This window comes from Lynx canadensis, chromosome A1 (assembly GCF_007474595.2).
Source record: "Lynx canadensis isolate LIC74 chromosome A1, mLynCan4.pri.v2, whole genome shotgun sequence".
NCBI lineage: Eukaryota > Metazoa > Chordata > Mammalia > Carnivora > Felidae > Lynx > Lynx canadensis.
The window spans coordinates 137,858,625-137,885,605 of NC_044303.2; the positions used below are offsets into that span (position 1 = coordinate 137,858,625).

Genomic DNA, 26,981 nt, shown 5'->3' on the forward strand with positions numbered 1-26,981 from the left:
GAGGCCTATCCACGAGGATTTCATTTTTTCCCCTAACCTCTGGAAAGCAAGGTGTGGGAAAGGGATTTAGTTTATGTTATGCCAGGACGTGTTTAAACTTGTTTCTTTTTCCAAAATGTACAAGTTGCTAAGAGAACTAGGGGCTTAAATGAACAAGTCCTGGAACAGACTTTTTTTTTAACCGCCTGGATCAGGGAAATTCCTTCCTTCGGGGCCACGTTCCTGCTGTCACCCGGACTGGCTGGTTTGCTCCTGGCGTGCTAGAGGTCAGCGGTTTGGGCAGGGGACTTCGTGCTTGGGTCTCCCGCAGCTCCAGCGACTCTCAGGCGACACTGGGCGTCTCCTCCTTTTCCGGCCTCGGAAGGTTTTGTTTTGGTTCTTAGTTCCTTGTTAAGGAAAGGCACCCTGTTGACCAAAGGTTTCCCTGTCTCCTCCCGGTGGCTAGACGCCAAGTTTCTCCTATCCCAGCTCGACCAGACTTGGGTTCCTTCAAGATCCTCGAAGGCCGGGGAAGCAAGTCTTGAGAAGAGGAAGAGAGCAGGCAGCCAGGCTGTCGTACCCAATGCCATTGGCCAGCTCATTTCTTCGCTCCGTTCCTGGGCCAGTACCTATTGTACCGCAAAGGGTGCGGGCAGTCTCCCAAGTGACTCCTCAAGAACCCGGTTCTCCACCATTCCCAAGAGAATACTCAATTTGGCCCAGCCCGCGCTCGCGCGGGATAAAAAGGAAGGTGACCAAATCCCAGGAATGGGACGCGGGGCGCATGCGCAACCAAGGCGGTGGCATTCAAGAGCTCGCCCGCGACGGCAGCCGCTAGGTGGCGCATGCGCCCTGGAGGGTGCGGGCCGGTCTCCGGGAAGAAGGCGGCGGCGGCGGCGGCGGCGGCGGGGAAAGGCGGGGGCGCCGTGGGGGCCGGGCCCGTGTTTACACAGCGGCGGGCGGACGCGGACGCGGAACCCGGCGCGGTGGCGGCAGGATGGTCATGGCGCATTTCGTCGAGAATTTTTGGGTAAGAGAGGGAGGTTGGAAATTGTGTGCGTTTTGGGGTGTGAGGCTTTCTGCGCCTGACGTCGGCCTGTGTGCGCTCCGGGCGGCGGCTGCGGCGGCGGCGGTGGTGGCGGCGGTGGCGGCTAAGGCTTCGCGGGAAGGGCTAGCGTCCTCGTACCGCCGCCGGCTGGGTCCCGCCTGGATGAAGCCAGGCGGGCGACGGGCCGCCGGACGCCGGGTCTCACAGGCTCTCAGCGCTTGCGGGGGCGAGGACTGTCAGCGCGGCCCCTCAGCCCACGGTGGGGGCGCCAAGGGGCCGCTCGCCGCCCGCTCTGGGACAAAGCGCCGGATGGGGCGGGAGACGGGACCCAGCCCCGCCGGAGGCTCTGGGCGCCGGGCGCGCCCCGCCGCTCGGACGCGGACGCCTGGCCCGTGGCGCGGCCGCCTCCCGCTGCGCGCTGCCGGCGAGCGCCAGCCCGAGCCGGGCGGTGGGGGGTGCTCGCTTCCTTCCCGCACCGCAGCCCCCATCTTAGCCCTTTTGCCCCCCACCATTTCCATGCGAAATCCTTTGCGGGCTTGGCCTGGATCAGCACTTCCTCTCGGCCTCGCAGCTCCGCTCTTCGGTCTGCGCCCAGGACTTTGCCTCTGGGCCTGTTCACAAAGCGTATAAAAGTTGAATTTAATGTAACTGAATTCCTTGGGCTTAAGTGCACGAAAGACTTCCCCTTGTGCCCTGTGCTCTTTCCCCTTCCTCATTCTTTCCACACCCCTCCTCTTAACTCAGTATTATTAGGTGGTTCTTTGAGAATGACTTCCCCGGCTCCGTGTGGAGTGTTTTTCTGCAGTTATTGTTTGTTGTAATGGGAAGTGCAGTTCGGCCGTGTACAGGAAAGTAACATGTTTACTCAGGTATCTTGGGTGAATTTCATTTTTTGTCCTAACATTTGCAAATACTACAGTTCCATTTTAGTTAAAATTTGTGAATATCTAAAGGAATAATCTTTCAGTGACTAGGAGGTGTGTCTTAAGTTCTTATTTTTAAGTGTTACACATAGACTTAGTAATCAAATCAGTTCAGAGTTATTTGTATTGAATATTTCTTGTTTTCTGCAAGTGATATAAACACTAGACAGGGTTTTCTTTAAAAAAAAGGCATTAAGTTACAATGCACATACTATATATACAGTGCACTCATTTAAGTGTATAATTCAGGGGTTTTCATATGTTCAGTTACATCACCATCAGTTTAGAACAGTTTCATCACCTTAGAAAGAATCCCTGTATCCATTAGCAGTCATTACCTCTTTCCCCCCTAACTTAGCCCTAGGCAATTTATTAATCTATAAATTTCTACCTCTGTAGACTTGTCTCTTTTGGACATGTCATATAAATGGGATCATATGTGTTCTGTGTGACTGGCTTCTTTCCTAAGCATGTTTCCAAAGTTCATCCATGGTACAGCATGTATCAGCACTTAATTCCATTTTATGGCCAAACGTTCCATTGTATGTATATACCACATTTTTTTTTTTTTTTAAATTTTTTTTTCAACGTTTATTTATTTTTGGGACAGAGAGAGACAGAGCATGAACGGGGGAGGGGCAGAGAGAGAGGGAGACACAGAATCGGAAGCAGGCTCCAGGCTCTGAGCCATCAGCCCAGAGCCTGACGCGGGGCTCGAACTCACGGACCGCGAGATCGTGACCTGGCTAAGTCGGACGCTTAACCGACTGCGCCACCCAGGCGCCCCTATACCACATTTTATCTGTTCATCAGTGATGGACGTTTGGTTGTTTCCACTTTTTTTTTTTTGCTATTTTGAATAATACTGCTATTTTTTGGTACAAGTTTTTGTGTGGAAATATGTCTTTATTTCTTTTGGGAATAGAATTGCTGGGTCATATTGTTACTCTTTAACATTTTGAGGAATTGCCAACCTGTTCTCCAAAGTGGGTGCACGTTTTACAGTCCCAGTGTCTGATGTTCCAGTTTTTCTACATGCTGGGGAATGCTGTCTATTTTTATTATAGTGGATGGGTGTGAAGTAGTATCTCATTGTGGTTTTGATTTCCAATTCTCTGGTGGCTAATAATGCTGAACATCTATTCATGTGCTTATTTATATATTTTATTTGGAGGAGTATCCGTCGACTCACTGCCCATTTTTAGATTCGGTTATTTGTGTTTTTATCATTGAGTTGTGAGAGTTCTTTTTATATTGTGGTTAGTCTTTTATCAGATAGATGATTTTGTTAATATTTTCTGTTTTGTGGGCTGTCTTCTTCATTTTCTTGAAGGTGCCTGTTTTAAACATGTATTTATTTGTTTTTAAAAATTATTTTTAATTGAAGTATAGTTGACATATTAGTTTCAGGTGTACAGTATTTGATAATTACATGTATTATGAAATTCTCACCAGTGTAAGTGCTCTTACTGTCTTACAGTGTTGCAGTATTATTGATAGATTTCCTAAGGTGTACTTTTCATCGTCGTGACTTACTTTTTAACTGTAAGTTTGTACCTCTTAATCATCTATTTCACCTATCTCCCACCCCCCTCTTTTCTGGCTACCACCAGTTTTTTCTCTGGATTTACCAGTGTTTTCTGTTTCTTTTTCTTCAGTTGTTTTTAGATTCCACATATAAGTGAAATCATACGGTATTTGTGTTTGTCTGACTTGTTTCACTTAGCATAATGTACCTTAGATCCATCCATATCACAAATGGCAAGATTTCATTCTTTTTTAATGGCTGAGTAATAGTCCATTGTGTATACATACCACATTTTCTTTATTCATCTATGGATGGACACTTGGGTTCCTTCCATATCTTGGCTATTATAAATCATGCTGTAGTAAACATAGGTGTTCATATATCTTTTTGAATTCATGTTTTCATTTTCTCAGGTATGCACCCAGAGGTGGAATTACTGGATTGTATGGTATTTGTTTTTTCATTTTTTGACGAATAGTGTTTCCACAGTGGCTGCACACAAATACACATTCCCACCAACAGTATGCGACTGTTCCTTTTTCTCCATGTCCTTGCCAACACTTTTTGTGTCTTGTGTTTTTGATAATCGCTGTTCCATCTGGTGTGAGGTAGCTTGATGCTACCCTTTGAAGCATTGAAGTTTTAAATTTTGATGAAGTCCAGCTTAATTTATTTGTAATCATTTATGCTTTTATTGTTTTATTTAAGAAGTTTTTCCTAACCCACAGTCACAAAGAGTATATACACGAATGTTTTCTTCTATGAGTTTTATAGTTTTAGCTCTTACATTTAGGCCTGTGATCCATTTGAGGTCAGTTTTTGTGTGTGGTGTCAGAAGGAGGTTCAGCTTCATTCTAGTCCCAGTGCCATTTGTTGAAAGGCTCTTCTCTTTTAGTTAAATAGTCGTGGCTCCCTTGTCAAAAATCAGTTGACCATAGGAGTATGGGTTTATTTCTTGACTTTCACTTGTATTCCATTGTCCATCCTTATACTAGTTCTACACTGTTTTGATTATTATAGCTTTGCAGCAAGTTTAGAATCAAGAAGTGAGAGTCTTCCAGCTTTGGTCTTTAGCAAGATTTTTCTGCCTATTCTGGGTCCTTTGCGTTTTTTCATGAATTTTAGGTTTAGCCTATCAATTTAATTAATTAGTTATTTAATTTTAGTTGATATGTATAACCTGTCAATTTTAGACTTTAGGTTTTACAGTGGCAATTTATAAAACTATTGTGAGGATCATTTAAAATTGGACATTCTTGAATGTTTTGCATGGTTTTTGATAGGTGAATGTGTTCTTGAAGCTTGCTGACTTAATTCCAAATTGTTCATTAAGATTTAAAAAAAAATTATAGTTTACTGCAAATTGTACATTAACATTTTAAAGTTATTTTTTGTTTCTGTTAATTGAGCTTTGAACATAGCCTTGTCTGATGTTTTTGGCTATTAAGAATAATGCTTTCTGTGAACATTCTTTGTATTGGTTTTTGGGTGCCCCTGTTTGTCCCTCGTAAGGAAGGGACAGGAATAAATTTGGATATGAAATTTAGACAGAATTCCTAGTTTAATTTATGGTTTTGTCTTTGCCTTCACTTCCACTGTTGAATACAAATAGTAAAAAAAGATTGCATTTTATTTTACTTTCAAGCCTGGAATTGGGGCTGAAAGCTCTAAACTGGAACTTTAAAAAGCTCCAAAGGAGGACTAAATGAACTGGGCAAGACTAGGAACAGGAACTAAATCACTTCTGAGAATTTGATAGTTGTCTAAGACAACTCAAAAATGTACATATTTTAGGACCATTTATAATTTCTTAAAATAGAGAAATTGTAATATTAATTTCACTTTTCTCCCCTAGTATTTAAAGTGGCACTGTCAGAATAAATGAAACTTGTCAAAGTGAGGTAATGGGAAACTCTGAATTTTTAAGTTTCTAATCAAACAACCTATTAATTATTGTTTTCCCTACAAAGAAAAAGACAAACCTTTTTGTTGTGGCATTTGTTAGAGGAAAGTTTGAATCATTCAAACTATTTTCAAGCCCTTTCGAAAGCAGCACATCCTGCCTTTTTCTTTAAAGTGTAGTTTTTCTTAACTAAAACTGTATCCTATGTTACGGATTACTTAATTTTTTACTTTGAAGAGAAAATGTATTTAAAAGTTCCTACAGAACAGGTGTTTTGTTGCTGATTAGTCATTTTTTGCCACGAAGTATAGTGCCTTTGATAATCAAGTTGAAAATGTTTTTCTTTTCCATTAAAATTGGATAACAAAATTAATTTTGATAGCACAAATCCACACCATTGCCTTAATATATAAAAACAGTTGTTAACCTTTCAAAAGATAATGTCAGTTTAAAGAGTTATTGCAAATATTATAGTGAGGAAGTGTTTATGTACACTGCTTTTTCAGAGTAAGAGTAAAATTTATAATACTTTTGAGATAGTCTATGTCACCATTGATGGCTCCATAGTAATTAAAATGGCTTTATATTTTTATATAAACCCAGATTATTTAATTCAGGATTTAAATTTTTAATTTTTTTTTTAAATTCCAGTATAATTAGCATACGGTGTTTTTTAGTTTCAGGTGTACAGTGTAGTGATTCAACAGTTCTCTACAGGGGTTCCTGGGTGGCTCTGTCCATTAAACATCCAACTTCAGCTCAGGTCATGATCTCACAGGTTGTGAGTTTGAGCCCTGCGTTGGGCTCTGGGTTGACAGCTTAGAGCCTAGAACCTGCTTTAGATTCTCTGTCTCCGTCTCTCTGTCCATACCCCTCTCATGCTCTGTCTTTGTCTCTCTCTCTCAAAAATAAATAAACATTAAAAAATAATTTTAAAAAACCAGTCCTATACATTACTCAGTACTCATCATGGTAACCGTACTCTTTAATCCCCTTCACCTGTTTCACCCATCCTTCCACCTGCCTCTCCTGTGGTAACCATCAGTTCGTTCTCTATAATTACGGGTCTGTTTTTGGCTTGTCTCTTTTTTTGTTTTGTTTCTTGAATTTCACGTATGAGTGAAATCATATGGTACTTGTCTTTCTCTGAGTTATTTCATTTAGCATTATACTCCCTAGCTCTATCCATGTTGTTGCAAGTGGCAAGATTTCATTCTTTTTTATGGCTGAGTAATATTCCTGTGTGTGTGTGTGTGTGTGTGTGTGTGTGTGTGTGTGTGTATGCTACTCTTCTTTGTCCACTCATCTATATAGATGGACCTTTGGGTTCTTTCCATATTTTGGCTATTGTAAATATTGCTGTGGGGCTCAGGTGGTTAAGTGTCCAACTCTTGATTTAGGCTCAGGTCATAGTTTCATGGTTCATGAGCTTGAGCCTCACCTCAGGCTCTGTGTTGACAGCATGGAGCCTGCTTGGGATTGTCTCTGTCCCTCTCTCTCTGCCTCTGTCCTGCTCCTGCATGTGTGCACATGTGCTCTCTCTCTCTCAAAGTAAGTAAACTTAAAAAAATAATGCTGTAATAAGCATAGGGGTGCATGCGTCTTTTTGAGTTAGGTTTTTTATATTCTTTGAGTAAATACCCAGTAGTGGAATTACTGGATTATATGGTAATCCTAATTTTAACTTTTTGAGGAATCTCTATAGTGTTTTCCATAGTGGCTCCACCAGGTTGCATTCCCATCAATAGTGCCTGAGTGTTCCTCATTCTCCACATCTTTGTCAACACTTCTTGTTTCTTATGTTTTTGATTTTAGCATTCTGACTGGTATAAGATATCTCATTGTGGTTCTGATTTGCATTTCTCTAATGATGAGTGATGTTGAGCATTTTTTTTACGTGTCTGTGGCCATCTGTATGTCTACTGGAGAAATGTCTGTTCATGTCTTCTCATTTTTTAATTGGATTGTTTGTTTTTTGGTAGTGAGTTGTATAAGTTTTTTGTATATTTTGGGTACTAACCCCCTGAAATTTTTTTTTTAAGAATGGATTTCATTAGTGATAATTATTTAAGGGAAAAAATTAAACAAAACCTGATTTAAATCTTTATAAACCTCATTTTGCGTAACATTCCTAATTTCTGTAAAATATGAAGCATTCTCCCTGTAAGACGTTAAGTATCCTGTAGCATATATCACATTGTTAAGTATCCTGTAGCATATATCACATTGTAATGAACTAACGTTTTTAGTTAGGTGACCCTTTGCAAAGATTATTTCCAGTCAGCACATCAAGAATGAAATAATTACCTTGGGTGTTTTTATTTTGAAGTATTTCTTGTCCTTATTTCTTTCACTATTTAACCAGTACAGAAGTCTCATTCCGTTTATCTCTTGATTTCCCTGGTATAGTCATGCTTTACTTTTAAATAAAATTGGAGTGCTTAATTATACATCCAAAATTTGATCTGTCATTACATGGATAAACTAGAAGGATTAAAATGTTTTTTAAAAACCTGGAATTGCTATTAATAGGACTTTGGAATGCAAAACGTTATATTTTTGCTTGATTATTTAATCTAAATTTAGTATCCTAGATGAGAGACTGCCAACTATACATGTGCCCACACACGTATTTTGGTGGGTTATATCCATATGCAAATTTAAGCATACATGTTTTTGAAAATTAGTTGAGGTGATTGTAGAAACCCAGAATAAAGACTTTGTTTTTATTACTTGAAATTTCCAAATACTGTAATTTGTGATATCTCCTTGGGATGTGATTCCATTTGGTGATACACTGAAATTTAGGAAGTGTATGTGTATGCATATTTATGTATAGATTAGTTAACAGATTTGCAAAATTTACATGGTTCAGTAAATTTTCAAAAGGTACCAAAAGGAATACAGTATAAAATTTCTTTTTTCCCAGCCAGCAAGATCTCCACAAAGGCAGTCACTGTTAACCAATTTCTTCTGTTGCTTTCCAGAGATGATCTCTGTATATACACAAGCAAATTACATACACTAAGTTAAAATGTGTTATTGTATAATTGTTAGCCAGTTAGCCATGCCCAAATTGTTTTCAGCTGCAATAAGCTATGAAAATGCAAAATACAGATTCATCTAACTTGGTTTAAGTAGACCTGACAGGTAGACATTATAAAATCATAGTATTTTAGATGACATTAAATTTTATTGTGAGGCACTTAGAATTTTAGGGGGTGCAGTGGTGGTCTGTATTTTTGCCTTAATTGTTGGAGAAATTTGAAAGTGAGAAATTTACTGACTTAGCCTGTATAAGTTCCGTTCAGGGGAAAGATTTTAGAACATTGACATGGAAAGGATAAAATTTTGCTGTCTGGATTCTTTTCTAACACTGCACACTAAATCCTAAATGCTCTAATCCTTTCAGAACTACTTGTTTAGGCGAAAGCATGGGAGAACAGGTATTTTTTTTTATCGTCATGCATATTTGGTTAGTATAAACCCCGTGGAAGTAGTTTTTGAGTTCTTTTTCTTGAGATTATCCATCCTGGTTTCACAATTCTAAAACATTTAACAGAAGCACCCTAAAAAATCCGTATAGGAATATGGTGCCATGGAGACTTAAAGGGAATAAAAGTTTGGTTTTCACTTTATCTAGTGTGGAAAAATGAAAGAATACTAGAGTTGGAAGAATGTTAGTAGCAGTTTGGTCACCAGATAAGCATAAATTGGTCAGATTCGGGGGGGGGGGGGGTGTGTAAAAAAACAGTACAACAGCAACTGAGGCCTAAAATGATACCTATTGGTAAAGTCGCTAAAGAATATTGCTGGGATAGCCAGATAGGATTAAATTGCGAAATGATTAGTGAACTGTGTGTTGAAGTTGAGGCATACAAGTCCATCACTTCTGTCAGGCACATGCTCCTTGATGGAACTGCAGAAGTAAAAGTTATGAAAGATATGACAAGCATATTTGCTTGACTTCAGGGAAAAGATAGGAAGGTACAGTATATGTAAAGCAAATTGGTGATGCTGGATCTTAAAACTACTAAGTGTTAATTTTTATTTGGTTGAAACAAGAACCAGTGAAGATAGTTTTCCTTTTTAATTATATGACCATTATTATGGGATAGGTAGGACACAGAATACAGAAGAAAATTAAAATTATGTATCGCTGTTCCCTGTATCCTCTAAGATTTTCTTTCCAAATACAACATTCATTGGGTGCCTGGGTGGCTCAGTCGGTTGAGTTTCAGACTTCGTTCGGCTCAGGTCATGATCTCCCAGCTCATGAGTTTGAGCCTCACATCGGGCTCACTGCTGTTAGCACAGAGCCCACTTCAGATCTTCTGTTCCCCACCCCCCACCCGCCACCCCCCGCCGCCCACCCCTTCCTTGCTTGCACTGTCTCAAAAATAAATCTAAAAAATACATACATATATATATATATATATATATATATATATATATATACATACATACATACATACATTCACAATAGGTTCTGCTGTATTGTTCTGTAGCTTGGTGTTTTCAAATGAAAACAAGTATCAAGTATTTTTCTCATACGATTAAATATTCTTTGAAAATACTTTGCAGTGACTTTCATAGGTTTTCATGGAATGCATAGGTAATTTTTAAAACTACTCCTACTTTGAATATTTAGGTTATTTTCAGTTTTTTTTTCATTTATGAATTATGAGGACTGAAAATTTAACAACATGAACGAGAGATGTCATTTTAAGAATGCCTTCGAATGCACAGATTGAAGAGTTTTTGAGAAACCTGAAATTGTTTTATTTTTTCATGTTGAGGGTAATTAAAATTACATTCTTTAAAGAATATTACAGAGAATTTGAAAATTCTAAAAAAATTATCTCACAACTGTTTGCTTTTGTTATTTTTGTTGAATCCCTATAATATCTATTAGATGGCTTTAAGGATTTAACTAACTGGAAAAGGTGAATTATAACTGAAAAGTTTAGGGAGTATCTGAGGAGTTAGAAAATAATTTTTTTAATATAATAAGATTTATTTCCTTCAGCCAACCAACAGATGTGTTTGAGTGACTTTTGTACCTGCCTGCTCTGACTGCTGAGCAATGCTCATTTTACATCTTTAATCACTGTTTTCTTCTTTAAAAACATCTTGCCAGTAGTTCTGTAGAATAGTTCTGATGATCATGTGTGAAAATTTCAATGTATAAATAGAAGGTTGACTAAAAGAGTTTGTAACTTGTGGTTAAATGTGCTATTTACTTATAGAAAAACTGCTTACATAAGAGCTAGTGCAAAAGGAAAATGTAGAGTGGTAGGAAGTGATGATATTTATTTATTACTTTTGAAGCGGTTTGAGGTTGAGAGGAAGGTTAGGCCTGTTATTTGCTATTCACGTGATAGCACCTCCTGACCCTTTCATCCCCTTCCAATTTTTTTTTTTTTTAATAAAAAGGAACTAGGTAAAATCAGCTGTTTAATCAATAGCCTGATTATACACTATCTTCTGCCTGTTTTTTTTTTTTTCAAAAAAAATTTTTTAACATTTATTTATTTTTGAGAGATAGAGAGAGGCAGAGCATGAGCAGGGGAGAGGGAGAGAGAGAGAGAGAGAGAGAGATACAGAATCCGAAGCAGGCTCCAGGCTCTGATCTGTTTGTTAGCACAGAGCCCGATGCGAGGCTCAAACTCAAGAACTGCGAGACCATGACCTGAGCTGAAGTCGGATGCTCAACTGACTGAGCCACTCAGGCACCCCATCTTCTGCCTGTTTTCCAGATCTTGGAGTCATCAAAAGTGAGAGATAATCCAGTTTTTTTGTTTTTAGTTTTTAATTTACTGTTGCTCTTAAAAGGTCTTTGAAGGAGAAGTTTCAAACCATTAGCTAAAATCTATAGGACTTATATAGCTTTGTACTTTTCCACTATTGCTGTTCATGGATCTTAAAAACCCGGGTACATTAACAGTTCTATTTTTTCTTCAAGTGGAAAGATGTTAGATTGTATTTCATATCTCCTTAAAAAAATTTTAAAGTATAAAGTGATGTTATAAAGTCAACCAGAAAAAGATGTCTTTGAGTTTCCAAAGTAGGTTTGATGACGTATTCAAAGTTTTTAACTTGAAATTTCAAGTATGTCTCACTTGTAGATTCTAAATTAGACTAGAAAAAAACCTAAGTATTTCCAGTGACTTGGTGACCTTAAGTGCAAAACTATGCATAATGTGATCTCATTTTCATGTTAAAAAGTAACATGGGGCCCCTGGGTGGCTCAGTCAGTTAAGCATCTGATTCTTGATTTCTGCTCAGGTTGTGATTTCATGGTTCATGAGATCAAGCCCCGTGTCAGGGTCTGCTAGGGATTCTGTCTCTCTTTCTCTCTCTTTCCCCCCCCCCCCCATACTCTTTCTCTCTTTCTCTCAAAATAAATAAACTTTAAAAAAAAGTAACATGTTACTATATGTATGGGAAAAGGAATCTGGACTGATAAACTGCTAACTGTAGTCAGAGTGGTAAGAAGAGACAGTAGCTTCTGAGAAATTTGTGGTTTTTGTTTTCTTTTTTGTTTTTTTAAGTTAACTTATTTTTTTTTTTTTAATTTTTTTTTCAATGCTTTTTATTTATTTTTGGGACAGAGAGAGACAGAGCATGAACGGGGGAGGGGCAGAGAGAGAGGGAGACACAGAATCGGAAACAGGCTCCAGGCTCCGAGCCATCAGCCCAGAGCCTGACGCGGGGCTCGAACTCACGGACCGCGAGATCGTGACCTGGCTGAAGTCGGACGCTTAACCGACTGCGCCACCCAGGCGCCCCTAAGTTAACTTATTTTGAGAGAGAAAGAAAAAAAGAAAGAGAGCATGAGTTGGGGAGGGGCAGAGAGAGAGAGGAAGAGAGAGAATCCAAACAGGCTCCACACTGTAAGTGCAGATCCCAGTATGGGGCTCAAACCCACCAACTGTGAGATCATGACCTGAGCCAAAATCAAGAGTCGGTCACTCAACCCACTGAGCCACCCAGGCACCCCAGAAGTTTGTGTTTTCTTTCTCTTTTCTTTCTTTCTTTTTTTTTTTTTAATGTTTATTTATTTATTTTTGAGAGAGAGAGAGAGGAAGACAGAGCATGAGCAGGGGGGGGCAGACAAAGAGGGAGACACAATCTCAGGCAGGCTCCAGGCCCCAGCCGTCAGTACAGAGCCTGACGTGGGGCTCAAACCCAGGAACTGTGAGATCATGCCATGAGCCGAAGTCAAGAGTCTGAAGCTAAACCGATTGAGCCACCGAGGTTCCCCAGAAGTTTGTGGTTTCTTAAAGGACATGTATGACTCTGGACTAAACATCTTCAAAGGGTAATTAAAACTTTTTTCCTGGGGCGCCTGGGTGGCGCAGTCGGTTAAGCGTCCGACTTCAGCCAGGTCACGATCTCGCGGTCCGTGAGTTCGAGCCCCGCGTCGGGCTCTGGGCTGATGGCTCGGAGCCTGGAGCCTGTTTCCGATTCTGTGTCTTCCTCTCTCTCTGACCCTCGCCCATTCATGCTCTGTCTCTCTCTGTCCCAAAAATAAATAAACGTTGAAAAAAAAAAATTAAAAAAAAAAAAAAACAAAAAAAAAAAACTTTTTTCCTTCGTCTTCATGTTAAGAATTAATTCAAAGGTTTTAAACACTTGTTTATACCAGATTATAACAAGATTTTGTTTGCCCCAGGGCACAGTCATTAGACTTTTATGAATGTGCCACCTCTTTGTAAAGTGCATTGAGACCAGCAGATTAAAAAAGATCCTATCTTAGCGTAAATATGCAAAAGAATTGTCTTCCTTGTACCAGTAATAGTGTTAATAGTTGCTTTTGTCACTTAATACTGAAAATTTCTCTGCAAGAATTTGATTGAAATGGATAAAAATATTTGCCTAAGCTTTTTGATGGCTTTATTGTGATATATTTTATTTACTGTATAGTTCACTTATTTAAAGTGTACAGTTCAGTACTTTTTGACATGTAGTCCTCATCACAGTTTTAAAACATTTTCATTACATCACAAAGAAAACCTGTACCTCTTTTCACCTCCTACTTCACAACCTCCCCTTCCCAACAACTCACTAAATCTTTCTATCACAGCAGATTTGCTTATTCTAGACATTTCATATAAATGGAGTCATACAATTTATGGTCTCGTGTCTGATTTCTTTAAGATGATTATATATTCATAAAGTCACATGCATCAGTGTTTGTTTCTTTTATTGCTGAATTATATTCCGTTGTATGGATATACCTTATTTTGTCTTTTTATTCACTGGTTGCTGGACATTTAAGTTGTTCCTTACATTAGGTTATTTTGGGCTGTCATGGTAATTGTGTCTTTTTTCCATTGACAGTGTATCTGTCCGTTTTAAGAATTTTAAAAATCTGCAATTTTTTTTTTACTGTAGTCTTTTAAAAAATACTGTATTTTATTGTAGAATATACTGTCATCTACTTAACCAGTTTTATATCTTTTAAGTTTTATTCATTTTGCCAGAGAGAGAGAGAGTGAGAGAGAGAGAGTGAGCATGCACGAGTGAGGAGAGGCAGAGAGAGAGGGAGAGAGACAATCCCAAGCAGGCTCTATGCTGTCAGCACAGAGCCTGATGCGGGGCTTGATCTTGTGAACCGTGAGATCATGACCTGAGCCAAAGTCGAGAGTCGGACTCTTAGCTGACTGGGCCACCCAGGTGCCCCTACGTAACCAGTAATATTAATGGGTGTCTTTGAGTTTTTTCCATTTTTCACTATTATAAATAGTACTTCAGTAAATATTCTTCCACATGTATCTTTGTGTGTGTGTGTTTCTGTAGTATAGATTTCTAAAAGTGGGATTGCTGAATCAAAGGGCATGAATATTTACGGTTTTAGTAAAATATTGAAGATAAGAAGACATCTTTAGACATAATTCTATTTGATAATAAAAGTCTGTTGTCAAATTATTTGTACATTCATGTATTTGTAGTCAAGGAAAAGCCAGTTCTGCTTGCTTAACAGATTTTGTTAAGAAAAAAAAAATTTGTATTGAAAATGAGAAGAACATATCCACTTCAAGGTCTAAGGTAATAAAATGGATATGCAGTTCAGAAATACTTCTTATTTTACTTTTCTTTGAATTAGAGCCATCTACTAAAAACGTTGGTGACTAATATAAAATTTCAGAACCTGTGTGGAGGTACTTCTGGTTAAAAAAAATTGGGGTGATCTTAAATGGTAGCAGAATTACAATGAGTTACAATTATCTTTTTTAAGAGTGGTCTCTCCCCGTTTCACCAGAATTTTCAGTTTTGTGCAGGTGAAGACACTGAAGCCAAATGGGCCTAGACCTCAGCTCCAGGGGTCTTGTCTTCTGCTGTATTTTTTGACATATAAATGTCTATGTATTTAGTATTTATTTAGTCATCTGTTATCAAAGCTGTAAAGTAAGTTTTTGGCAAGGGACAATACAATTTGGGTTCTTTGTCAGACACGTTGAAATTTTTTTTTTTTTTTTTTAGAAAAAAGGTCTATTTGTATTTAAGTGTGTGTGTGGAGTGAGAGAGATCACCCTACACACTAGCGCCATTTGAAGTAGTAAAATTTTTGTTTAGTTTGTGCTAAAGTTCATGAGTAATAAATATTTGTGTTAATAGGTTTGTGAAATTGTTAATGAATAGTGCCTGGAGTTAGACTCATGTTTTCTGACCTCAATAAATGAAAAATCCGAAAATAAGAAGAAATGACAAATGGATTTGTAATCATGTGTTTATGCATATTCATTATATGTGAATATATGTTTATATTTAGTTGTTAGTGCATTTTGAGGCAGGGTTCTTCTGTATCACATCCTTATTAGAATGAATTTTCCTTGTCTTTCCAAGTGAAGACCTGAGGGATGGAGTAGTTAGTACTGTTTCTTAAGGTATATTATTGATACTTTATTAATATTGTATTGCATATTAAATAGATTAATATTCATAATTTCCTCTATTAGGATTTTTAACTAGTAGGCTATTTGGATATCTGAAGTTCCCAAAAAAGAGCTTACTCTTTAAAGGACTTTTTGATTAAAACCCAAATTTCCAAATGTAATTTAACCTTTACTTGATTCCTAAATGTTTATAATACTGTAACAGTGAGGGGTGCCTGGGTGGCGTAGTCAGTTATACATCCTTGGTGAAGTGACTTCTAGTTAAGTGACTCTTGGTTTTGGCTCAGGTCGTGGTCTCACAGTTCATGGGTTTGAGCCCTGTGTCAGGCTGTGTGCTGGGATTCTGTCTCCCTTTCTCTCTGCCACTCTCTTACCTTTCTCTCCCTCAAAAATAAATAAATAAACATAAAAAAATACTGTTACACTGAGGCAAAACGCTCAGGACCTTGTTGCCCCAGTTACTAGATGGTGTCCAGTTTCTTATCTCTTTTAAAAAAAAGTTTTGTTTTTTTTTTTTACCTTGTAATCCTGGTAGAGTATTTCTTTTTTTGTTTGTTTGTTTATTTATTTATTTTTAATATATGAAGTTTATTGTCAAATTGGTTTCCATACAACACCCAGTGCTCATCCCAAAAGATGCCCTCTTCAATACCCATCAGCTACCCTCCCCTCCCTCCCACCTCCCATCAACCCTCAGTTTGTTCTCAGTTTTTAAGAGTCTCTTATGCTTTGGCTCTCTCCCAACTGGTAGAGTATTTCTAATAGTCTGTGTGTCTGTTTGAATAGCCTTTTACTCCTAATTCGCTTCCAATTTGAATATGATAATGAATATGCATAATGCATATTGGGAACCCAGGTAACCTGACTTGTTAGATTTATATGCAAATGATAAGTAGTAGATGTCTATTGAGAACTTTGGGGCATGAGAGCTTCAGACTTTTGATTTTATGGTTTTAGAATTTAAGTTTCATTTTGTTTTTAGAGTTCATGACTACATTTTGGAAGTTGGTGGATAGGTAATTATGTGTAATTTATGCATTCAAGTAATCAAATGAATCCCTTTGAGGATTCAGGTCCTTCATTATTTTGTCTGTAATTGTACTTACTAATCTGAATGATGATGTTATTTTTGCTTACCATAAACTAGGGATAATGGTTATGTCAGAGAATATTCTTCTTATGGTTAGAATAAATTTGCATGAAAAACCCATGGAAAGTAAAAAGCCAAAGTTAGATAATAACTTTTTTCTTTATGTTAAACATAAAAAATTATAGAAACCAAATGGGTATCTTTGGATTCATTAAAGATATTGGTTTTATGTTATATTCTTACTTGTAAAAAGAAATTGATGTTCAAAATGTTGAGTATATTGTTTTTTATTTTTTTATAATTAATTTTTTTAATGTTTATTTTTGAGAGAGAGAGACAGAGTACAAGTGGGAGAAGGGCAGAAAGAGAGGGAGACAGTATCTGAAGCGGGTTCCAGGCTTCAAGCTGTCAGCACAGAGCCCGACCTGGGGCTCGAACTCACAGACCATATCATGACTTGAGCCAAAGTTGGACGCCTAACCAACTGAGCCACCCAGGCGTCCCGAGTGTATTGTTTATATTATCTCATTATAAATAGGACATTTTATTGTATATGTGGCAAAATAATTACTTTCTGTATTAGTTTACAACTTTGGTAGGGATCATTTCAGTATAACAGGAATTCCAGTTTCCTGTTTTCAGTGAGCTGTAAAAAAATTAGGTTTCATATTGTGTAATTCTTGCTTACTGTATTGCTTTCTATTTCCAACAAATATAATCAGTTCTTTATTATTTTATTTTCACTGGAGCAAAATAAAAACTAATTGTAAAGAGAGTTGTTGAGCTAAGTTTATTGAGTCTTTTGTTTCATCTATAAAATTGGTATTTCTAATGTTTTCTTTGCTGTGACTTGCTAATTTAGCATTTATTGGATTAAATGGCAGTAAAGGTTTTCTAGGATTGTGTAGTGGTCTGGTTCTGCTAATTTCCCATTAGTAGAGGACTAGCCAATGAGTGTTACTACTCTTTTATTAAAATTTTAAAATTTCTCACCTATCAAGTTGTTTAAGTTTACTGAAAGATTTACGTTAGTGATTATATTTTGTGGTATTGAATGGTTATGTGATTAGTAATAGGCTATTTTGACCCAGAAGTCAAGTTTAGTTATTTATTTTTTAATTTTTAATTTTTAAAATTTATTCATTTTAGGGAGAGAGAGAGATTGTGAGCAGGGGACAGGGGCAGAGGGATAGAGAGAGGGAGAGAGAATCTCTGCACTCAGCACGGAGCCTAACCCGGGGCTCCATCCCACCTGAGCTGACATCGAGTCAGGCACTCAACCAACTGGGCCACCAAGGTGTCCCAGGATTTAGTTGTTTTAAAACAGGGACTCTTTGTTACATAATCAGGAATCCCTTAGTGCGTATTAAGGGAATTGAAATGGGATTTGGTGATGTATTTAAAAAGATACATGGTTATCTTTTCTAAATTGGGCTGCATGTTATTTCTTAAAATTTCAGACTTAATTGCATTTAATATACTTTTTTGAGTGATTATACAATGTGTGCATGTGTGTTTAATGTGTGTATATGTATAATAAATTGTAAACTTCATCAAAGTGTAGAGTTTTCCTTTCATATAATTTGAAGTCATACAAGGAGCGGCAATGGTTCATTTAGGGAGAAATAGCTCACCTGAGCATTAGCATTGCATATTAGTTAATGGAGGGTTATTCGTAAGTCGTTTTGGTCATTTTGATCTTTTTTGTTTGTTAAACTAAAAATCTTTTTCTATTTCAGGGGGAAAAAAATAGTGGCTTTGATGTCCTTTACCATAATATGAAACATGGACAGATATCAACGAAAGAACTAGCAGATTTTGTGAGAGAAAGGTATGTATTTTTTTAGTAAGTCATTTAACAATTCATCATCAAATTAAATTTTAGAATAGAGATGGGAAAATTTTAGTTAGATTTGCATTAAAATAATCAAGTACACGTTTATAGTTATATTTTAAAGTAGTAGTTACCTGGCATCTACATGCTGAGGGCTAAATAGTGGCTCCAAATAATATTGCTACACTCCTGGTTTGCAAATCACTGCTTAAATATATATACCTGTTTTTCGTTGAAAGAGCTAGCAAGGTGGTACAATAGAAAAATTGAGAAATTTTGTGGGATAAAATATTATCATTTCTTTAAACAAACGTCATTAAACATACTAAAATAAATTGAAAAATTTTCTGAATTTGTAGTTTAATTATGTATTATTATAACTTTTAAAACATTTGTTTATTTATTTAGATTTTAAGTAGGCTCCATGCCTGACATGGGGCTTGAACTCATAACACTGAGAGATCAACAGTCCCATGCTCTACTTACAGAGCCAGCCAGGTGCTCCTGTAATTTTATTTTAAAAAAATAATTATATATTTTTCCATTCTGTAAATTTGTAAAATGTGATTTTCTTTAAGACTCTTAGAATATAATACTTTAAAAACTGTTACAATCAATGTATTTTGGTTTGATTAAAGCTATTTTGTGGCTAGGCCCAGTTTGTGATTTTTATACGAGCACGTGTTTTTGTTTTTTATTTTTTTATTTGAGAGAGAGAGTGCAAGCAGGGAGAGGGTCAGAGGGAGAGAGAGAATCTTAAGCAGGCTCCGTGCTTAGTATAGAGTCTGACATGGGTCTCAATCCCACGGGCCTGGGATCGTGACCTGCGCCGAAATCAATAGTCCGACGCTCAAGTGACAGAGTGACTCCAGCGCCCCTATATGAGCACATTTAAAATCTTTATCTTAGTAATATGGGGCTATTTTGCCATTATTTATTCATTTGTTTGTTTGTTTTTAAAGCTTTTATTTTTTAAGTAATCTCTACACCCAACATGGAGCTTGACCACACAACCCTGAGATCAAGAGTCACATGCTCCACCCACTGAGCCAGCCAGGTGCCCCAATATTTTGCCTTTTGATATAATACTCCATTCATTGGGGTTTCTGGCTGGCTCAGTGTATGGAGCATGTGACTCTCAGTCTCGGGGTTGTGCATTCAACCCCCACATTGGGTATAGAGGTTACTTAAAAAAATAAACAATACTCCATTCATTTCTTCTTTCAGTAATATATATTCCATGTTTGCTGTGTGCCAGGCACTTGTCTGGATTCTGAGAATATAGGGGTAAAGACATAGCTTTTGCTGTCATAGAGTTTACCAACTGATAGGAATTGGGGAACAAACTATTTTATGTAAGACCACTCCTCTTCTGGCTTTCACTTCTCTTTTGGAGGTAAGAGAGAATCTAGAAGCTCTAAGTGCTATGGATAAAACTGTCCTTCACTAGCTTCTGCAACATCACTGGCAGGAGTAAAGAAGAGGCCTCAGAATGCTGCATCTCCTGGCATGTCCTCTGGCCTTCCTTTTCCCCCAACATTTGCATCACTACTATAACTACTTTGAGACATTCAGGGCAGTTGTCATCAGGCCTTTTAGCCTATTTATGTCAGTTACCATAAGATGTCCAGAATCTACCATTTCTTGTCCAGAATCTAATCCCTTTATGATTCTTTGGGCAGTGAGACAACCAACCCTTCTTTCCACTAGTTCCCTACTTTAATGTTTTCTTCATAGCACTTAAAACCATGAGGTGTGTGATATTTTACTTATTTATTTGTCTCTCCCCTCTGGAATATAAATCCCACAAGGCACAAGGGCAGGGGTTTTGTTTTGTTTTGTTTTTTGTTTTTGCTTATTACTCCATCTCTTGAGCTTGGGAGAGTGCTTGGCTCTTAGTAGGCCCTAAGTAAGGATTTTTTGACAGAATAAATCTCTGACTTTACTGCCCTGATCCAAGCTGTCATTGTTGCCTGAACTGCAACAGTAGCTCCTCTTTTTTTTTTTTTTTTTTCTCCTCTTCTTTAAGTTTGTTTATTTATTTTGAGAGGGAGCATGAGCAGGGGAAGAGCAGAGACAGAGAATCCCAAGCAGGCTTATGCTGTCAGTACAGAGCCCAACGCAGGGCTCAATCTCACAAACTGTTGAGATCATGACCTGAGCCGAAATCAAGACTTGGGCGCTTAACTGACTGAGCCACCCAGGCGCCCCAACAGTAGCTCCTCTTTGATCTGTCTACATTCGTTCTTATTCCCCTGCACCTTATTCTTTGTACTGTAATTGGAGTGCTTTTTCTAAACTGCAATGAGGTTTGTTACCTTTCTGGTTTGAGTGATTTAGAAATCTTCCCATTACTCTTAAGGTAAGTCTGCCAACATCTTGGTCTGATCCCAAGCTACCTTTCAAGCTTTAGTTCATGCCAGAATCCTTATTCTTTCCTTTCCAGAGACATTGGCCATTTATTGAAAGACGTCTTCCAGTCCAGGCTTTATACATGCTTATTCCTGTTTTTGCCTAATTAACACCTGTTCTTTAGAGCTGAGCAATGTGGTCACTTCTCCAGAGATGCTTTTCCTCATTTCCCTGACTAGGTCAGAAATACCTATTATAGTATTTCTCAACATCATATATCTCTTTGCAGTATCTATAACATTTTATAATGATTCATTTTTTAATTTGTCTCTGTGTTTCCCTATAAAGGGAAAAGTATGTAGTATTCTTCTTTACCCTGGTGCCTAGTACAGAGCCTGGTATAATTAGATACTCATATTTCTTGAAGGAGTGAACGAGAAAGGAAGGAAGAAAAGATAGACACATAAACACATACTGTGCAGTATGGATTTTGCATACATTAGTTACCTCCTTTCACTATCAAAAGTTTCACTTCCATTTTAGAGATAAGAAAATCGGGGCCCAGAAAGTTTGATTTCCTAAGTCAATCATTCAGTTTCTCTCCTCCCCTCAGCCCCTCCTCCCTACTGGTTTGCTCCCTTCTTCCCTCTTGTATTCCTCTTTGCTCCTTTCTTCCTTTCCTGTCTTCCTCCCTTACTACCCTCGTCCTTCCTCTCTTCTTTCCAACAGCTTTATTGGAGTATAATTAACATACAGTATGCTGCATATTTGAAGTGTATAGTTTGATAAATTTTGACATATACACATACTCATGAAACCCATCACCACAACCAAGGTAGTGAACATATTCATCATCTCCTTTGTAATTCCTTGCCCCTGTCTCTCCCCCTCATTGCTAAACACCCACTCATTTGCTTCTGACATTTAGGTTAGTTTGCCATTTCTAGAATTTTATATGAATGTAATCATACAGGGTATAGTCTGTTTTCCAGTACTTTCACTCAGTATAATTATGTTGAGATTGATCCATGTAGTTGCATTCATACCTAGCTACTGTTGAGTAGTACTCCATTTATAGATATCACAATTTATCCATTCATCTGTCAAAGGAAGTTGTACCTATCTTTTGAACTTTGTATTAATTATATCAGTTTAATCATGTAGTAGTTATTTTGTCTTCTGTTCACTCAGCATGTTTATGAGATTAATTTGTACTGAGTTTAGTTTAATTCATTTGCAATGCCATGTAGTATTAAATATGCCAAAATGTATCTACTACCATTGACAGAAATTTGGGATGTTTCCAGTTCTTTTTGCTATTACAAGTGATATTGCTTTGAATATTCTGGCACATGTGTCTTGGTATACATATACATATTTTTATATTAAGTATATACTCTGGAATAGAATTGCCAGGTGATAGAGTAATGTGTATGTTTAACTGTAATAGGTAATGCCAAAGAATTTTCCCAGGTGGTTGTACTAGTTTACAACAGCAGCAGCCTTGTTTCAGAGTTCTAGTCGTTCCATGTCCTCATCACCACTTGGTATTGCCAGTCTTTTAATTTGAATCATTGGATAAGTAGTGGTACAGGTATCCCCCACTTTTCAGAAGCTTGTGTTATGCCAGTTGGCTTTTATGAAAGACGTACGTTAGTACCTGTTTTTGCTAACCCAAGAAAAATTCGAAGAGGATTTTTGCTGTTACAAAAAATGGCAAAATGCGAACATAGTGTTCGGTGTTTGTTTTGCAGTGAGTCCTTCCTTCCATAAGGAAGCAGTGTGCACAGTGAGGGTGGCACTGCCAAGCTCCTTTCCCGGGACCTTTACTCAGCATCTCAGCATCAAGCTGCCATAGTGTTGAACTGTGTCTTTGAGCATCTGTACTTTATTTCAATTTATTTTGTGCATCTGTTAGCAAGATGTGTCCTACAGTATCAGAAAAGCCTAAGAGAGGTTATTTTTGGGGTCTGGGAAAGCTCAAAATAATTTCCATATAAATTAATGGTAATTGTTTCTTGCTTTATGCCATTTGGCTTATGAAACGTTTCCTCAGAAGGCTTTACTTTTGGATAGTGAGGGATACCTGTATCTTACTGTGGTTTTAAAATGCATTTCCCTGATGAATAATAAGCTTGGCATCCTTTCATATGTTCATTGGTCATTTGCATTTTCTTTTATGAAGTCCCTGTTCATGACTTGTATATCTTTTTAGTTTTTTCCCCCTTTTAAAAAATAAATTGAAGGAATTTTTATATATTTTGGGGGGATGCAGTTTGTTGGTAAGGTGTTACAAATTTATATATAAATGCCCTTGATTTTTATATATTGATTTTGTGTCTAGTAACCTGGTAATTCTTGCTTATTCTGATAATTTATCTGTAGATTGTTTTGGATTTTCTATGTGTACAGTCATCTTGTACAAATGACAGTTTTACATCTCCCTTTCCAATCCTTATATCTTTTTTTATTTTTCTTGACTTCTCATACTGGCTAATACTTTAGGTATAATGCTGAATAGAAATGGAAATGGCAGGTGTCCTTGTCTTATTATTCCCAGTCTCACATTTCACTCTTAAATATGATATATTTATTCTGTTTTTTTCTCTACTGTTAATCAGATTATAGGAATTTCCTTGTTTATATTGTTTTGTAAGGTTTTTCTTTCTTTTTCTTTTTTAATTCTGCATGGATGTTGAATTTGGTCAGATACTTTTCCTGTATCCATTGATGCGGTATGTTTTTCTTCTTTCTTTCTTTCCCTCTCTTGTTAAAATCTGAATTACATTGAATTTTTTTTTAAGATTTTGTTTTATTTTTAAATTTTTATTTATTTGTTTTCTAGAGAGACAGAGATAGGGCGAGTAGGGGAGGTGCAGAGAGAGGGGGAGACAGAGAATCCTAAGCAGGCTCTGTGCTGCCAGTGTAGAGCTTTGCACAGGTCTTGAATTCACAAAATTGTGAGATTGTGACCTGAGCCAAAACCAAGAGTCAGACGTTCAACCAATTGAACTACCCAGACACCCCTATTTTATTTTTTTAAAGTAATCTCTACACCCAGCATGGGACTCAAACTCACAACCCCAACATTAAGAGTTGCATGCTCTCCTGACCGAGCCACCCAGGCGCCCCACATTGAATTTTGAATGTTAGACTAACTTTTCATTCCTCACATAAACTCAACTAGGTGGAGATGTATTATCATTTTTGTATATTGGTGGTTCAGTTTGCTATTTTATTTAGGATTTTATCATCTATATTTGTGATTGAATTTGGCCTGAATAATTCCCTTTATCTAACTATCTTTCTTAGGGTTTGGTATTAAGATTTGTTGGCCTTATAAAATGAGTTGGAGAGTATACATCTTTTTTTTTTTTTCTGAAAAAAATATGTGGCAGATTATGGTTTCTTCTTTATGTGTTTCATTAACTTTGCTGGTAGACCCACTGGGACTTGAAATCACCTTTATAGTAAGGTTTCAATTACATATGTAATTTCTTGAATAGTTACAGGACTCTTTGGATATTCTAGTTCTTCTGTGAGTTTGATAAGTTATATTTTTAAGGAATTTTTTTCATTTATGCTTTCAAATTTATAGGCAAAAACTTATTCTTTTTTTTTTTTTTATGTTTATTTACTTTTGAGAGAAAGAGAGAGAGACAGAGGTATGAGCAGGGGAGGGGCAGAGAGAGAGGGAGACACAGAATCCAAAGCAGGCTCTAGGCTCTGAGCTGTCAGCACAGAGCCTGACGTGGGGCTGGAACTCATAAACTGCAAGATCATGACCTGAGTTGATGTTGGATGTTTAACTGTGGCTGAGCCACCCAGGTGCCCCAAAACCTTATTCTTAATATCCTTTTATGAACTGTTTTATTTTTGTTTTTTTAAAAAATGCTTATTTATTTCGAGAAAGAGCATGAGCAAGGGACAGACAGAGAGAGAGGGAGAGGGAGAATCCCAAACAGGTTCCATGCTTTCATCACAGAGCCTGCTGTGGGGCTTGATCTCATGAACTGTGAGATCATGACTTGAGCAGAAATCAAGAGTTGGCCACTTAACTAACTGAGCCAGCCAGGCCCCCTGTTTTGTAAACCTTTTAAATATCTGATGGATCTGTACTAGATGTCCCCTTTTCATTCCTGACATCAGTTATTTGTACCTTCTCTGGATTTTATCAGTCTCCTTTGTCACTTGTTGGTTTTAAAAGTTTTTATAAAGAAGCAACTATTTTGTCGATCCTTTTTGAATATTTGTTTTTTATTTCATTAACTTTGTGTTCCTTATCTCTTTTGACTTTGTATTCAGTTTGCTGTTCTTTTTCTAACTTTGACATAGATGTGTGACTTAATGATTTTCAACCATTTTTACTTTTTTTAAGATTATTTTTTAAATGTCTATTCCTGAGAGAGAGAGAGACAGACAGACAGACAGAGACAGAGCATGAGCCAGGGAGGGGCAGAGAGAGAGAGGGAGATACAGAATGTGAAGCAGGCTCCAGGCTCTCAGCTGTCAGCACAGAGCCCGTCGTGGGGCTCAAACTCACGAACAGCGAGTTCATGACCTGAGCCGATTTGGACGCTTAACTGAGTGAGCCACCCAGGTGCCCCAAGATTTAATTTTTTTAGATAATCTCTTCACTTAATGTGGGGCTTAGACTCCGAACCCTGAGATCAAGACTCCCATGCTCCACTGACTGAGCCAGCCAGGTGCCCCAACCTTGTTTCATTTCTGATATAGTCATTTAAATCTGTAAATTTCCCTGAAGCATTGCTTTGTTATGCTTCACGGGTTTTGAGTAATAGGATTTTCATTATATTTAATTTAAAGATATTTTAAAGATTAAAGAATTTAAAGATAATGTGCTTTCTTCATTGCCTCCCTGGGTTATTTAGAATATATAAATAAATATGTATGTGATATATATATTTATATTGTTTGTTTTTGTTACTATTTTTGTTTTTGAGAGACAGCTTGAGCACTGGAGAGGGAAAGGGAGAGAGATTCTTAAGCAGGCTCCACACCCAGCATGGAGCCCAACATGGGTCTCAATCTCATGATCATGAAATCATGACCTCTGCTCAAATCAAGAGTCAGATTCTTAACTAACTGAGCCACCCAGGCACCACTAGAAGTATGTTTTTAAATTTCCAAATATGTGATGATTTTAAAGGTACAGTCTAGCTCATGCTTAATTACATGTGGTTAGAGAACATCCTTTGTATGATTTCAGCATTTGGAAATTTGTTCACACTTGGGTTATGGACCAGGATAGAGTCGGTATTGGTAAATATCTGCATATACCTGAAAAGACTGTATTTTGCATTTGTTGTCTATATGTATTTGTTAGGGTAAGTTTGTGCATTCTGTTGTTCAACTGTAATACATCCCTACTGGGTTTTATTTTTTTATCCTGCTTGTTTTATCAATTTCTGAGAGAGTTATATGGAAAATCTCATTCTGATTGTGATATTTCTGTGTATTCATATAGTTGTGTCAATTTTTGCTTAATGTATTTGAGGCATGTTAGGGGGCTACAAAATCTTTTTTTTTATTTTTTTATTTTTTTAAATGTTTATTTTTGAGAGCGAGACAGAGTGTGAGAGGCGGAGAGGCAGAGAGAGAGAAGGAGTCACAGAATCTGAAGCAGGCTCCAGGCTCTGAGCTGTCAGCACAGAGCCTGACATGGGGCTTGAACTCAACGGACTGAGATCATGACCTGAGCTGAAGTTGGACGCTTAACCTACTGAGCCACCCAGACGCCCCATTCTTTTTTTTTTTTTTTTTAATTTTTTTTTTTAATGTTTATTTTTGGGAGATAGCATGTTCATGTGAGCTGGGGAAGAGCAGAGAGAGGAAGATAGGATCCAAAGTGGGCTCTGCACTGACAGCAGAGAGCCGATGTGGAGCTTGAACTCACGGAACCTTGAAATCATGACCAGAACCAAAGTCAGATGCTTAACTGACAGAGCCACCCAGACGCCTCCAAATTCTTTTTTTTTTATTGAAGTATAGTTGACACACAATGTTAACATTAGCCTCAGGTGTATAGCATAGGTATTTCACAACTGTATACTTTATGCTATGCCTACAAGTTTAGCTACCATCTATCATTATACAGTGCTATTACTGTACTGTTGATTATATTTCCTATGCTGTACCTTTCATCCCCATGACTTATTCATTCCATAACTGGAAGCCTGTACCTCCCGCTCTCCTTCACCCATATTCCTCCCCATCCCTTCCCTCCAGCAGCCATCAGTTTGTTCTTTGTATTTATAGGTCTGTTTTTGTTTTTGTTTGCTTGTTCTTTGTTTTGTTCTTTAGATTCTACATATAAGTGAAACCATATGGTATTTGTCTGACCTATTTCACTTAGTGTAATACCCTCTAGGTCCATGCATGTTGTTGCAGATGGCAAGATT

At 37.6% G+C, this 26,981-nt stretch overlaps 1 protein-coding gene across 1 annotated transcript in view; it reads left to right on the forward strand.

Annotated features, from left to right (window-relative positions):
* The first annotated feature begins 413 nt into the window (after nucleotides 1–413).
* FCHO2 (FCH and mu domain containing endocytic adaptor 2) overlaps nucleotides 414–26,981 on the forward strand; it is a 124,067-nt gene continuing 97,499 nt past the window's right edge. The window contains 3 exon segments of the mRNA XM_030322798.1: nucleotides 414–915; nucleotides 917–1,009; nucleotides 18,113–18,204. Of these exon segments, the coding sequence (XP_030178658.1) occupies nucleotides 748–915; nucleotides 917–1,009; nucleotides 18,113–18,204 (353 nt within the window). The 5' untranslated portion in view covers nucleotides 414–747.